The sequence below is a fragment of the Anopheles gambiae genome, chromosome X (genome assembly GCF_943734735.2).
Source record: "Anopheles gambiae chromosome X, idAnoGambNW_F1_1, whole genome shotgun sequence".
Classification (NCBI taxonomy): Eukaryota; Metazoa; Arthropoda; class Insecta; order Diptera; family Culicidae; genus Anopheles; species Anopheles gambiae.
The window spans coordinates 13,766,723-13,782,381 of NC_064600.1; the positions used below are offsets into that span (position 1 = coordinate 13,766,723).

Genomic DNA, 15,659 nt, shown 5'->3' on the forward strand with positions numbered 1-15,659 from the left:
TCGAGCGATTATTATTATTATTACTACCTACTACCAATTTCCAACTCACTATAGCTTCTCCTAACTCTCTCTCTCTCTGCCTCTCTCTACTAACTCCCTCATCTGCCGTCAGCGGTTTCGGGAGCCAATTTCCGTTCGCTTGATCGTTCGCTTACGTAAATCTACGCGCCGGCAGCACACGTTCGTCGCCTCCTATGTGAGCTGCATTTTATGCAGCGCGAAAGTATGTGATGGAATCTGCGAGAAATTGACGACTTGCTGTTTTATTTATTTTTTATTTCATTTCTAGCCAAAGCGTACAAGCTGACAGTGAATGCGCGCGTATTTTCCATTCCAAACGGACGCTTGCACGGAGAGGCCCTTGCTTTTGATAAGCAGAGCAGTCAAATGCGACGCTCTCAGACCCGCTTGTACTAGGAACTTAGTAAACATCCGAGCAAACCGTTTCTGTTTGGAGCCGCTATTTCGTAACGCTACCCATATCCTTGCCCCATAAACGGCGTATGCCCGCAAGCACCGTTTCGACCGCTTGAACCGGTGGGGCTGGTTCCTTTATTTCTTGTTATTTTTGTTGGTGCGCTTGACGATAATGATCTACTTTTTGGACTACCTCCTGCTTCAAGCTCTTGCTTGCAGGCGGCTACACACGAGCGCGATTAAAAGATCCAACTGACGGATGACTCCCCTCGGGCAGCGCGGCAATGGCAAACACGTGCAGAAGCTTCACCGGGTGCGCTTGCAGGAGAAAGAGACTGAAAAGGAAGGGCGGGGGGGTAAGTTTGGCCACCGAAATGTAAGTGAGTTTGATGGTCACCCGTTCGCGGGTCTAAGGTCGCGCTCCGAATTAAGCCCTGAGCCGTTTTCAATAGCACGCCGCCCCGGAGAAAAAAAAACACACAAAACAGGTTGGCACGTAGTTGGGGCACCCGAATCGGGCGACCCAGCGTCAGCAGACGCACGGGTGAATTCAGTACCGTTGACCTTCGCGACATGATGAATGAGTTTTTCTTCTGCCCATGTGTGATAGTGTGCCTTCACTCCTTTCGAACGTGGCGGGCGCTGGCAGCAGCAACAGCAGCAGCCTCCAGAATCGAGCAGTTACCTAAGGGGACGAGATGTTATCGCTACCTCCGCAAGCAGGCAAACACACACGTCATGTTCTACTACTAATCCACCACTTACTACGACAACGGTACTATCTCTTACCGGTGGCGCAACGGTTTCGCCCCAAATCCGGTTTCGCTTTCAGTGCGCTCGGTTCGCACCCGTCGGAACGTCCTTGGAAGGGTGCCCTAAAACCCATTATTATCACCGGGGGCCGGGGCCTGGATCGAATTCTTCGCCACATTAGTCACCCGGCGACGGCGGGCGCACGCCTTTCTAATAAATTCCGCTCCCGAACCAGCTGTCGCACACCCGTTGGCGGACGCGGGCGGCTAGCGATTGGACGGGCGCATTCCACACTGAAATTAGCCATGCTGCGGCCCGCCAGCCAGCCAGCCTGCCCGCCCGCCCGGGTGACTCATTGCCAACGCTTCGACCATGGTCGCGTATTTTTAACGACCTCCAAAGTGCAGCCGCGCACTGGGTCACCTTTGCACCGCGGGAGCGACAAATTTATTACATTCTTGTTACAAAGCGCAACCGTTACGCCGGCCTAGATGCGGGAGCGCACTTGAAGCACTCGAAAAGCCGCAGCCAAGTCCAGCCGAAGCCGAACCGCCCGAGCAGCAAGGCACTCCAACGCAAAAGGTCAACCCAAGGTACTGCCGCCCACTCGCACCTTCCTTCTTCTTCTTTTGCCGGTCTTTTTGTGCCAACGCCCATCCAACCCGGCTCGAATGTGACTCGCGGGCGTTGCATTCAAAAGTCGTGGAAGAAAATTGCCGGCCCCCCTCGATTTTTTTTTTTGGCACGAGCTGGCCACAAACCACCAAGGCCATAGCTGGGTGCGTCCGAGTGCACACGGCCGATTCGATTCGTTTGTGGGCAGCCCCAATGCGTTTCTTTCACTATTCTCCGTACGCGAACGGTTTGTTTCGAACGATTTTTGTTTTTCTTTATTTATATCATTACTGTACTGTCGTCGGTTATCTTTGCTTGTTGCGCGTTACACCGGTTAACCCGAAGGGTCTAGCGTTCGAGCAGTTTTCGAGCACTTTTAGAGCGACAACGAATCCTGCCCGCAAGCTCGGCTCGTCCCTGCGGGTTGGTTTGTTTCGTGTTTTGAGTTTTACATCCTGCTGCCCGGCGGCCGCAGTCCGTGCGCGCAGTACGGGGTATCGTGAGCAATATAGAGCTAAATTCTTTAATGTCCTTAACGTAGGGTAAAAATAGTCTTACGCGTACTTGTCTCACTTAGCAGAAAATCAAACGTTAGCGGGAAGTAGTCATGGAAACCACGTGGTGGTGCAGGCGTCCTTGAGAGAAAGCAAGAGAGCAAGAGAGTGAGAGAGAGAGAGAGAGAGAGAGAGAGAGAGAGACAGACAGAAAGAGAGGGACGCGTGGCGTAGTGTGCTTGGGGGAAAAGGAAGAAAAGCAACAGATATAGCCAGAGAGCAACACAAAAGGAAACGAATGAATGAAAAAAGGGAAAGGAAAGAAATAAATAAAACAATTACAACAGATACAGCAAGTACACAGACGATGCAAGAAGAAGAGAAAGAAGAAAGTGTAACGAGTACAGTGGAGGGAAGCAAGCAGAAGTCGATAAATAAACACTGCAGCTGAATGGGTACGAGCAGAACTAAACTGTGAGTGAGTAATCAATGAAAGGTACAGCAATACCTTGGAATGGCTTCGCGAATGTTGCGGAAGGGCAATGGTAGTGGGGAGAAAATAAAATAATAATAAAAAAAACAACACGAGCGCACACACACACACACACACACATACATTAGTAGCAAAAACAAAAGAGAAACGCTGCGTTGCTTCGGCCTACGGCCAAAACCCGGCTAGTACTCAATGTTGTGACCCCGCAGGAACGCGTCGATCTGGCCGGGGGCGCCCTGGGGCGGACCCTGGGGCTGGATGAAGTAGTACTGCTGCTGGGGCTGCGGCTGGGGCTGGAAGCGGTGCATCGGCGGTCCGCCGACCGTCACCTTCTTGGCCGCCTCGAGCCGGTCGGCCCGCAGCTGGCTCTGCTGCAGCTCGAGCTGCTGGGCGAACAGCTGCTGGCTGTTGATGAACTGCAGCTCGTTCTGCTGCTTCTGGTAGAGCTGCTGCGGGATCTGGACGGTCGCCGGCCGGGGGCTGGGCTGGGCCCGGTACAGTGGCGACTGCTGCTGGAGCTGCTCGAGCGTCACGAGCTGGCCGGCGCCCGGATGCTGCTGCTGCTGCGGCTGCGGCTGATGGTGCTGATGCTGCTGCGGTCCTGCCACGTACGGTTGGATGCGGTGGTTCAGCTGGAAGTCGCCGTCGCTCTGGGGCAGCTGCTGGTACAGGGCGGTGTCGTACTGGCCGGAGGCCGGGTCGAAGATGAGCTGCGACTGGTAGATCGGGTTGCCGGCGGCCAGCTGCGGTCCGGGGCGGCCGAACGGCGAACCGGTCGGCTTAGGGGCGGCGCCGCCGCTCGGTGCGGTCGACGGTGTCGGCGGGCTCGGCAGCTTGTTGTCGGCCTGGAAGCGCTTGAACTCGGCCTCGAAATCGATCGACCCGGTCGGGCCGCGGGTGCTGGGCGAGGAGGTCGGCCGGTAGGTGGTGGGAGCGAGCGTCGGCTGCGTTGGGAGGGGCGAGACGCGGTACACCGGCTTGGGCGTAATGTTCACCGGCAGGACGGTCTGGGGCGCGGCCGGCGCGGCCGGACTGTGGAAGATGGTGGGCGTGGGGCTGGGCGTCGTGCTGACGATCTGGACGCGCGGGCGCTGCGTGGTCGTGACGGCACCGGCGAAGGGACGGGCGGCCGGCCGGGGCGGCGAGCCGCGCTGGCCGATCTGCACCTCCTCCTCGGCATCGGCCGACTGCTGCTCCTGGCGCTGGCGGTCCTGGTAGTCGTTCTGGAAGACGGTGGTGGTGGGGCGCGGTGCCGGGGCCGGCGTCGAGTGGTGGCGCACCGGGGCGGCCGGTGTCGGGCGGGCGACGGGCACCGGACGGCGCACCGGGTAGTTCTGGGGCACGTTCTCGTTCGAGTCCTCCTGGCCGCCCTCGGCCCGGTCGCTCTCCTCCTCCTCGCTGCCGTCCGGGTTGTTCGGGTCGCACGGATTGCCGGACACGTACGTGAACTCGCGCTTGTTACCGTCCGGGTCGATGTAGCCGTACTTGCCGCGCACCACGCAGTCCGTGCCGCGCGTCTCCTCCTTGAACGAACCGTCGGCCGCCTCGTACCCGAACGTGAACGAGCCGTCATCGTTCACCTTGCTGTAGTTGCGGATCGTCTGTACCGGCGGGGCACGAGACTCGCTGGCCGGCGCCTTCTGGCGGGCGGCTACCGGCGCGGCCGTCGTGCTCTTGGCCGCCGGCCGCTGGTACTGCTGCTGGTCGGCACGGGGCCGGGCAGCCGCCACCGGTGCACCGTACTGGCCGCCACCGTAGTCCTCGTCCGAGGACGCTACCAGCACCACATCGCCGAGCCGCTCCTGGGCGCGCTGGGGCGCGGCATAGTACTGCCGGTTGTCCTGCTGGGCGTCCTCCGCACTGTCCACGTACTCGGCGCTGGACGGGGCGGCTAGGACGCGCGGTCGAACGCGCAGTCGGCGCGTCTGTGCGTCACCGGACGCCACCAGCACCACCAAACCGAACGCCAACGTTAACCACTGTGAAGAAACGGAGGAGGAGAAGCGGAAGAGAAGAGTTAATAAGAGAGGCTTCTTGCATACTGCAGGAGAAAAATAAAGTGGAACATATACACACACTCACAAAAACAAACTCAAGCGAGCGCGCGCGAGAATAGAACTCGAAACCGCCGTGACCGCAGCGGTCTAGCGCTACGCACGGCTCTATCTAGATGCACTCATTTCGATGCGTTAAGAGAGCAATTTATATTCATCCCACCGCTCTGACACCTTTCACGATCACCGTTGCGTTGGTGCAGAAATGGTTTTAAACAATTATTCTATCGCACTAAAAGGGTTTGCCTCAACAGCTCAATGGGCCGAGCATTACACAAAAAAAACGGGCGTGTAATAGAGTGTCTTAAAATAAATCTTTATTACCGCAACGCTCGTCCGTTCCGTGCGACGGGCTTGATCGTTTTTATTAGTTCGTTTGCATTTCTCCGCTTGCGAAAACAAAGCGAACCAACAGCGAACGTTCCGGGGGGGAGGGGGGGGGAAATGGGGAACGTCAAACGTAATTAAAATTTAACTTCCTGCATCAAGCGAACCGACCGGCGACGGACAGAAAGTGAAAATGGAAATTTATCGCCCCTGCGGGTAGAGGTAGAGGGAGCGATGCAATGTGTGGGAGCAAAAACACACTCCCAACGCAGGGGCCGCATCTTCAGCTCAGGATGCAAAGAAAGAAAATGCAAATTCCACCCTCCCCGCTTTTCCCGTTGTTGCTCGCGGCTTCCTTCGCGCTTTGAGAAAATTGTGGTTCATGACAGCAATAATCACCTCACTCGGGGGCTTCGTTGGTGTGGCGGTGGTTTTTTTTCTTCCTTCCCCGCAACCCATAGAAGGTACAAAGAGTACAAGGAAAGCTTCCACCATTCGCTGACGGCTAGTAACAAGGGAAAAAGTGTTTTTGTACGCGGTGCTGCCGTGAAAATTGCTTTTCATTAATAAATCAAACACACGTGCTGGATGGTGGCGGGCACTTTAGACGGGGAAGCCGGGGCAGGAAAAAGCAGGGGAAAATGGAATACGGCTAAACAAAAGGGTGACTGAAGCGAATTAAACGGCTCCCCGTTACGGTACGGGAAGAGAAACGGGGGTGGGTGGGCTGGCTACGAGTGCTAATGGGCTGTTGCGACTTAATAGCAAGCGTTGCCGTTTGCGGCACAAAAACGGTCCCCGTCATGCTGCTGTTGCTGAAGTGGTTGCTGCTGCTGCTGCTGCTGTCAGCAACTGCTCGCAAGCGCTTGGGGTGCAATTATGCAGCCTGAGCGATCGAACTAATGGAGATGAATGCCACCAACGCTGCAAAGTGCCCGCCCGCCTCGTTTATACACCTTTCCCGTGTCTCCGCTCGCTCGCTGCGCTGCGGAGATTAGTACACAGGGCGCGCGTGTTCGCTTCCTTTCTTTGCGCCTCCCTCGGCCGGAGGGGGGGGGGGGGGGGGTTTGCTTCCGGATTCCGGCATCGGAGTGCTCGTACGTCAATGACTTCCCTCCTGCCAGCCAGGAAGGAGCGAAAGGATGATTGTGGTGGAAGGAAGGAGAGCGGACTCCAATTCCAAGCAGCGGTAGAACGATTTGCAGCGACGATTGTGATTTTATTGCTCTGGCACTATCGATTTGGAACTCTACGGCAATGGGGAAGAAGGGAGAGATTGGAATGCCTTCTCGGTCGGCTACGATTATTGCCTTTTGCTTCTGGGTGACTTTCCGGCACCCACTTCCATCCTTCCAGTCATTGCAATGTTACGAAACCTACCAAACTGCAGCTCCTTCGCGCACACCTTCTCGGCGCGGCAGCAAAATGCGAAACATTATTAACAATCCATCTTTACGAGCATTCATCCCGGGCGCATCGGGCGTCTCGACGGCAGCAATTTTGGGATTCGATTTTTATGATCCCTTCCCCCTGCACCCCAAAATGGGGAGAAGAACGGCCGGCACAGCGAGGAACACAATTTAAATTAGGCCTAATGCAGCGCCTCACACCGATGGCAGCAGCAGTGGAGGAGGGCAGGACGGGGCAGGAAGTTTTTAATTGAATTTTCCATCCAGCCCGTGCGGAACGAAGGGCTGGCAGCGGTCCAGTAGCCGAGGTCCGGTAGCCCATAAAGTGGTTTATGCCGCGGCAAACGGCAGGCAAGCGGCGGGAAGCACTCTTGAGCACCAATCGCCAACAAACTTTGCGAACGTCGTGCTCGGTATGCGCCGTGTGCTCGGGTCGGTGCTGCCAAAAAGGTTCGCCGTCTGCCGAAAAACCGTGCACCAACCAACCAATTGGATTGGTTGCTTTTGTTTTGCTCAAGATTTATCGCCGCTCGGCGTTTGTCGTGCGCCCCGGGAGACGGTACACCCAACCTGATGGTAAATCAAGATGGCGCCCGTGTAGGTGGAGGGTATTGCGAGAGAGGGAACTCCCGAGCAGTTCAATAATATTCCTGCAAACGGCTGCTGGAACGGTAATTAAAAGCGGACTCACCCTACTCCCCCAATCCGAACGCTCTACCGCAAAAAGGTAGTAAATCTTGCTTGCTTGCAACCCTCACCCCTCCGCTCCCCCTCCTTCGTTGGCACGGTAATTTGTGCACCGAAACAATCAATTGTGTATGTCTGTGTGTGTGTGTGTGGAGCCCATCAACCAAACAAATTCCGTCCTTCTCCGGCCCGAACGGCATTCGACCCCAAGAACACCCCATGCATGGTCCGCATGGTCCTTGACATTTCGCATCCACCACGTCCACAAAGGGGAGGGAAAGCTAAGAATGTCCAGCTGCCCCAGATTGAAAGGGTGACCGGCTGGCGCAGATCGGCACAACGGGCTTGAAAATCGATCCGCATACGGGGGAGACCTTTGCGAGACCGTAACGCTCCAAAAAACCATCGGAGCTGTCTGCTGCACACGCCGGTGCCGATGGGGCAAAGATGGCGGCCGTCAAAAAGTGGGAAAACAAAGACGCACACAAGAGGCGTCCAATTTCTCGGCAGCAAATGTGCGAGGTAACGACGCAATCGTTCATTTGCTTGCTCCATTTCGATCGAGCTCACATGCTGCTGGCGGCCTTTAAAGGCGACAAACAAACACAAACAAACACGCTGCAGGTAGTGGACACATTGCTCGATGACGTTGCTTGCTGCCGTCTGTCCGGATTCACTTTCAAAGCACTACCACTGCATGTCCGTCCGTTACGCGTGTCCCGTTACTTGCGCGGGCATTGTACGCGCTTCTTCGTTAGCGTGCTTGTAGTGCCGAGCGGAAACGAAGGGGGAGGGGGATGCGAGGAGGAAAAAACCTCATTCCCTCTCACCGCAGCCGAGGTTACGCTTCCTCCCGCCGCTTAACGACCGTGCCGTTGCAGCCCGTGTGAAATACTTTCCCTTTTCGCGATCTTCACGGTCAAGTCCGAGGCGGATGCGATAATGGCTGAACCCTGGGGGTGGGTTTCGTGTACTGTGCTGGAGGTAATCAGAAAGATGCGCCCTGTTCCCCCCTCCCCCTACACGCGTGCCCTCCCGGGACGGTAATGCAGACTGCTGGGCTGCTGCAACAGCTAGCCGTGGAAACTCGTTCCATCTCGCCGCACCAAAGGCTGCATGCGAAACGTGTTTCTGCCGCAAAGCGCCCGCCAAAGGGAATGTTCAAGTGCGTCACAGCGCCTACCGCGATTCGGTTGCTGCTCGAGCATTTCCGGCCGCTCGCAAGCGGGAAAATGTAGCTCGGGGCTCGGTTTGCCACTGTACGCCACGAAACTTCTGCACGCAAAATTAACGCAACGCATTCTCCGGGCGTACATCTTTGGCGCGGGCATTCAGGGTGAAGCGCGTTTGCGAAAACCACCTAATTGCATCCCAAAAAAACCATGGGAACGCAGCAGCGAAACGCGCGAGCCTGCAAGGCCAACGCACAAAGACGTTCACACATCGACGCCTCGCCGAGGTGCGACCCCTTGTAGTTGCGGTCGGGTAACTGACCCTTTGTTTTAGAGGGTGGGAGAGGGGGGGGGTGAGAATTTTCCCGAACACAAATTCGCGTCTCCATTTTGGTCGCCCATTGCCCAAATTCTGCGAACCTTGGCGGACAAAAGCAATAGACACGATTGGGCAAGATAAGCGGGCCGCGTGGGACGCCGAATCTCGAACGGACAACACACACACACACGCAGAGCGATACACAATCGTGTGTATGAGCGTGAGCGTGCAATACTTGTGTTTCGACCTGTTTTGCTAGACCCAACCGGCCGTCATAACGGCTGCAAAACAGTTCGAAAATCTTTCTTTTGTCGCCGCCTGTGTCTGTGGGTTATGAGCTAATGGCTTCATTTTTTTGCCACTCGACTTCACACATTCCGGTTTGCACACATACAAACCGTTCCCATAGGAAGATGGCAGGACACGAGCTTGAACGAGCAATGAACAAGCGCGCACTACATCACGGCTAAAGCGTTACGTAACGCCCGCGCGCTTATTCAGCATTCATGCCAGCCTCTAATTCAAGCACGAAAGTGTAGCTCCTACACACACATACACATATACACACACACACTTAGAAAATTTTTCGAGCGACTATGGTTCTTGCTCTAGTGACGCTTGCAATAAAGCCACCTGGAGGATGTGACACCCGCGCACAAAACAGGAATTCGAGCGTCGCGAGAGGCTATTTCGGGATCGGCAACCGAGCACGACTCGATCACGCAACGGCTCTCTCTCTCTCTCTCTCTCTCTCTCTCTCTCTCTCTCTCTCTCTCTCTCTCTCTCTCTCTCTCTCTCTCTCTCTCTCTCTATCTCCTTCTCGTATTGCCTCCACTTTTTTTCGCCTTCATAAGCTGGAGATAAGCAGGGCACGATCGAAAACTATTCGCACTCGGTCGCAATAACCCGCATCATCCGCTCTACGCTACGGTCGATCGATCAAACGGTTTTAGGCGACCGTGCTGCTTGGCGGCTGCCCGAAGAGTTCGCCCCCGCATCCCCACTCCGTATCCTTGTTTTTCGGCATAATTATCTTACGGCTAAAAGTTCGTTGAACGCAGGTTGCCTTCCTTTTCGCCCGGTGCCCAATGCGGAATGTCTTCGGTGTGCCATGGTTCGTCTCTCCGATGGAAAACCTTCACTTTTGCTCACACACACACATGCTGCCCCGTGTCACACAGCCACACAGACGAGTGGTGTGAGTCCATCTTTGATTTAATAACATGTGCGTTTTGTGTGCTCGGTTGTCATCTTCGAGCCCAACTTGGCGTGAGTTTTGGGGGAGAGCTTCGATCCGAGGGGGAGCCCATCGCATGGTCTTAACCACAGCGACCACAGCCACTCGGTGCGGTCGGTGCACGTGAACCTGCGGCACCTGAAGGGAACGGGTCGGTCGATGTCTCGCGCAACAACGATGCCATTATTGGCTGCTGGTGCGCCTGTCGATGATCCGTTCTCATCACATCATTACAACGCTTCTCCCACCCGCTCTTTCTCTCTTTCTCTCTCGCTCTCTCCCGAAGCAAAAGAGACACACACCTTCGCCACGGCATGTTATGCTTTTTTTATGCTGCGTTATACTGTGGGAAGATGCTCCAGCGAGCTCTGCGAGCGGGTCGCACCAAACTGTACAACATATTCTCACGGGTTTCGAAGGCTTTGGTCGGATCCATTCCCCCCTACTACTCCCGCGCGTGAGGGTGCACTTGTAGTGGCTGTGATCCCCCCCCCCCCCCCCCCCCCCCGTTACCAAACCTCCCAGCACTGTCACGGTGTCACTGTGTGTGTGTGTATTTTGTTTGGGCTATCTGTTTTGCTTTGATCTGTTGTCGGCCCATCTTCATCGCCGTGTGTCGCAGGGCAATCGCAATCAAGACGCTGATTGCATCCGCACTGTGCCTTTGCAGGAAAACGGTACAGTGCAGGGACGCCCGTGAGACAATGTCTCACATATCGCGCCGCGCATATGTTATCGTCACCGAGCAGATGACAGGCATGAGCCGGCACACCAACCGTGTAAGCGACGGGTTCTCACGGTGCCGAATTTGTCTGCATTTGGTTGGCGATCGCCACGCAGCCCACCTGCCCCGGGGCGTCCGGTGTGGGAGACCTCCAGATAGAATCTGACAGGGAGCATCTTCACGGCGGCAAAGGTCAGCCGCGTGAAGAAATGTGCGAACCCAGCCGCCTGCAAGTTATGTATTTTTTACTCCTCTCACACCGCTGTCCTTCAGACTCAGAGCAGTTTTGGGGGGGAGTTTGTCTACGATGCTCTTATTAGCAAGGCTTCTACAGAGAGGGCTAAGCGCAAGCTGATCATCAGCTTCACCTAAGTGTATATGTGCATCAAACCAAACTTTGGATTGGCCAGAAAGATGTTCGAAATATTCGCTTCTCTCTACCGTTTTCGGAGCAGATCGAACGCTAAAGGACCTCAACAGTAGCTGTGTAGCTGAAAACCCTCGAAAGTGTAATGCAAAACCCCGCTTTATTACCCTACTTAGCGGACGACCGCTGCAGTGTAGTGGGATGTAGTAAAAGTACAACAAACTAAAACAACCACCCGCTTGTACTCTTGCCCCGGGTAAGGCGGGTGAAAAAGGTGGGAAGTAGCTTGCGTCATGGCACGCAATTGTATGATGCAATTGCCATCGATCGAATAAGGCATGCCGGACCGTCGGGGGGAACGGAAGGAGGGCCGAATCAAAGCATAAGTTACATAAAGAAGTGCGGCAATTAACGGCGACGGCAAAGTGGTCGATATCACTCCATACTCGTGCGAAAGACGGGGAGGTCCAAAAAACTAGTTTACTTGTTTGGATGCAAAAATCGGTGGGGCGCGGGGGAGAGAAGAGGTGGTCTGCTCTTGTTATTCTCGGCCACGATTGCATCGCGAATCGCGGGGCGGTATGCGGAGCAACAACAACAACCCCTGTCCACGTGTGTGACCAGCGGAGGCAGAGCGATGTGCTGCTGTTGGCGGACGCGGGCCCGGCAAGTCTCGGTTGAAACTGTGCCACTTGTCCACAGGGGCCCCCTCGAGTTGTTGCCGTTGTTTTCCTTTCTTTCAAACACACGCGCGAACGCTCGATAATGGAGAAGAAATGACCCGCCAGAGTGAAAGGAGCCTACCAGATCTAGTTTCGCGCGTCCTTGGCATAATCTTGCGCTTATCGCACGGGAAAGTCGTTCCAGCACGCTCAAGGAGAACGAAACCTGTGCGCACGGGGAGTGATCGGTACTTTCATTGATATGGAGCTTTTAACAACACGCTGTCAGCTCTGTCGCCGTGGTCCCATCGCTTAACGCTAGACACCCAGCCCGTAATCATCGCTTGCGCGAGTTCAAATCTAATTACAGAATTTATTAAGTAAGAGTTCAAGCGCACGAGAGAAAGATAATTTATCTCCCCTCACACTCCGACTTGTTGGGTCGTGTTGTGTGTTTTTACTTACCGTTCCTTGCAAACGCATTGTGTCGTAGTGTGTGTGTTTTTTGTATAGTAGGTAACTACTCTCTACTATTCCTTTCTCCTGGGACTCCCTGGGGCTGATAGATGATCGCTTCTTCCGTGTGGCCGGATGTGTGCGCGCAGATCGATTTGATCGTGTGGGAAAGGCTTATCTTTCGAGCAGGTTCAACAGACTCTCTGGTCTGGTCTCACACACCTCCACGCTTTGCGGGATAGAGTTTTGATTTGCGGAACACTCGCCTTTACACTAGGAAACGTGCACCGAGGTAAACAAAAAAACAAACAAACACACAACCGAGTGTGTGTGCGCGCGCACACAGTCACACACGCTCTCTTTCTCCGCTCTAGTTCTACGCTCTAGTGTTGCATGTAAAAACGGCTGGTGCTGTTCGCGCGTTACTTCCGCACACAGACACACACACACACACACTCACACACTCGCCTCCACCAAGGTCCGACTCACTACTCAAACACGCAAATGCGCACACGTCGATTACGCTTGCCGTAATTTGCACTGTGGAAAAGAAAAAAAAAGGAACAGGAAAAGAAGAGTTGGATTAGAGCAGGCATTTGACAGAGCTAAAACGTATATGGAGGACACACGGATACGGTGTACCTCTCTGCAGGTTTTTTTTACGAGCGAAAGAAAAATGCTGATCGTGCAGTATGGAAATGAAGCGCCTCGATTACTATTGACATAAACTAAAAATCGAATCTTTAAACGTATTTCAAGGGCTTAAAGCTTCGGGATGGGCAAAAATCTGGAAGGGCACCCAACTTTCTAAAAATCCGCCCAAAAAGTGTGGCCATCTATGGCTGGCTCAACATTTGGATCCGCTTCGAGCCGGCGCATCAATAAAAGTGAAATTTAGGATGGCTGCCGATCGTCGGCAACTCGCCCCGAACAAACTAGAATCCAAACCCCTGGACGGGGAGCAGCATTTCGATTCCGGGCACGCGTGGCCACTTTTCCCGTTCGCCGACGCTTTGTTGTTGTGTGTGTGTGTGTTTTTTTTTTCCTTTTCTCCCTCATTCCATCAGAGCACCCCGCTCGGGGAGTGGATGGGGGGGGGGGGGGGTGCTGGAGCGATACTTTTACTTTCTACTTCCATTCCGTTCCAGTTCAATTTTCCCGATGCCGGAGCCGGAGACCAAAGACAAATCAAAGACCATCCCCATTCCCCTCCACCGGTCGGTGGGATTCTCCCCGATTTTGAAAGTTCACAGAAGCTGTGTGTTGATGGTGCGCCTGCCTGGCGGAAAGAGACGGTGCGCTCTTGCCAGTGGAGTTGGCCGGTTGGCATTTTATCGTGGAAGCAGGATGGCGTGTGATGGTAATACGACGTACAACAACGATGACTATACACACACATGATTCGGGGGTGCACATACAACGAGAGACACATTTACACACACACACATACAAACACGCAGATACGAACGTTTGAACAGGACTTTGAAGAGGAAAAGGTAACTCAACCATCACACGTTTTGGAATCTAAAAGATCTTTGAATGTTGTTGGAGCGATCCTAAACCCTAAGAGATCTTCACGAAGAATGATCCGATCTCTGTTATTTCTTCTGGAGAGGTTTTTCCCAGGTGTCCTCAACCTACTCCCACACATCACCTCCCAGCTGGAAGTTTGGATCTTCATGAACTTCGTAGCTGGGGTTTCCGAACTCCACAAGCACTGTATTCATAACTAAACTCGTAAGATCGGCTTTTTTTCAGTTCCAATAAAGCACAGAGTGCCAATTGTCTTTGAAGCACATATTCACACCACACTTACACTGCACACTGGACGCTGGCACGGGATCGGACGGTGAAGGAACTACCGTACACTCGGAAAACCTCTGGATCGGATCGCTATGTTGTAGTGTTTTGGTTTGGGTTCGTTCGGAGGTATGTTTTTTTAAGTTGTTGTGGTTGTTCGGGCTGCGGGCCCCTAGTCTGCACTGGGGAACGTGTCTTTGCAAAATGGTATCGAACGCTACCAGCGCCACTGTATTTTATAACATTCACCCGCCCCGAAGCCCTCGCAGCGGACGCGCGAATCCGCTGCAGGAGGGGAATAAAGCCACCGCACCTGGGGTGGATCAGTGGGTTGTGAGGGGAGGGGGGAGGGTATACCCCTTGATGATCGAGACGGACGGACGGCCGAACGGGGTGGGGGATGGAGAAACGACGCTTAAACCACCCTTCCACACCGAGGGGTGTGAGAGCAAATGGGGCCCAAGCGAGAGCGAGAAGTGGAGAAGAAAGAGCGTGCGAAACAGAGAGACCCGTGCGGACAAAATGTCGTGATCCCAGGGTGCAGTAAGACCAAGGGAGTAAGAATGGGGGTGAGGGTGAGGGGACGGTTTGAACTGTACGGTACCCAGCTGTGGCTTTTGTAGCAAGTGGGCGAAACACTGGGAGGAGAACGAACCGTTTCGGGAGGCAACACTCTTGGAGTTGACAGATGAAAGAAGCGGATCGCGGCGGTACCCACACAGCCCATATGCGCCGCAAAACTCCACACGCACACACACACACACACCGTGGCACTGTCGTGCCATTGGGGTGGGTGCTGCAAAAAGTTTCCCTGCGACCCTGCGCTCTTGGTGTGCTTTTTGCTTTTCTTTTCGGGTCTCGCGGGATGCACTTCTAGGGTCTCACGTTTGGAGGTTTCTGCGATCTGCGATCTCAGATGATCTGCTGGCGGGAAATCGTATCTTCACACCGCACACAACGACCTAGAGTGTCTAGAGTGTACAGAGAGAGAAGGAGGCGTGCAAAATTTCTTGCAAACCGGTTCCAGAACCTACCGATACTCCACGAGACGGCAAGATCTAGACTGGTAAATTAAAGGCCGTGCGCGTTTGCAGAGCGATCCGGTGGTGACTTTTCGCAACACCCAAGCTAAGCGAGATCGCTCATCTCGCAGAGTGCGGCTAAGCTGGGCACGAATATTCTGTACGAGATGTTCGGGAATTCAACAGCGGGCAAGTAATACGTTAGCCCCAACCAGATTTGCTAGTAAGGGTGAGAGCCTAGACAGTTCGGTGCGGGCTCGAGCCGACGACACCAATCGAACCTTCCCGAGAGCGGACGCGGGCAAGGTTCGCTAAATCTTCGGCCTCGGACAGGAAAGGAAGGATAGGAAAGGGTCGTACCCAACATATACATACTGGAGCGAAAATCTGCTCGCCGTTAGGTATGGGATGACACCTAACCGTACTAGCGCAACGAAAGTGTTTGAGCCTAACCTATTTAGGACCTCTAGAGCCTCCCAATATCCCACAAACACTCGGATCATTCGTGTCCTCCACCGAGACTGAGACACAGCCGTTCGCTTTATGTTGGGGGATATTTTTATCTCTCATTATAAGCCGATTTCGAGCCCCTCGCCACTAAGCAGCCTCGAGTGACCTCGACAGTGACATTTCAATTCTACCCCAAAATGG

General features: G+C 54.4%; 1 protein-coding gene across 1 annotated transcript; it reads right to left on the reverse strand.

Annotated features, from left to right (window-relative positions):
* Positions 1 to 2,033: 2,033 nt before the first annotated feature.
* Positions 2,034 to 14,207, reverse strand: LOC5666781 (uncharacterized). The gene is made up of 3 exons (XM_061651175.1): positions 14,003 to 14,207; positions 12,196 to 12,726; positions 2,034 to 4,751 (listed from the first exon to the last, which is right to left on the reverse strand). The coding sequence occupies exons 2-3, from the start codon at positions 12,211 to 12,213 to the stop codon at positions 2,955 to 2,957; spliced, it is 1,815 nt and encodes a 604-aa protein (XP_061507159.1). The 5' UTR covers positions 12,214 to 12,726; positions 14,003 to 14,207; the 3' UTR covers positions 2,034 to 2,954.
* Positions 14,208 to 15,659: the final 1,452 nt, after the last annotated feature.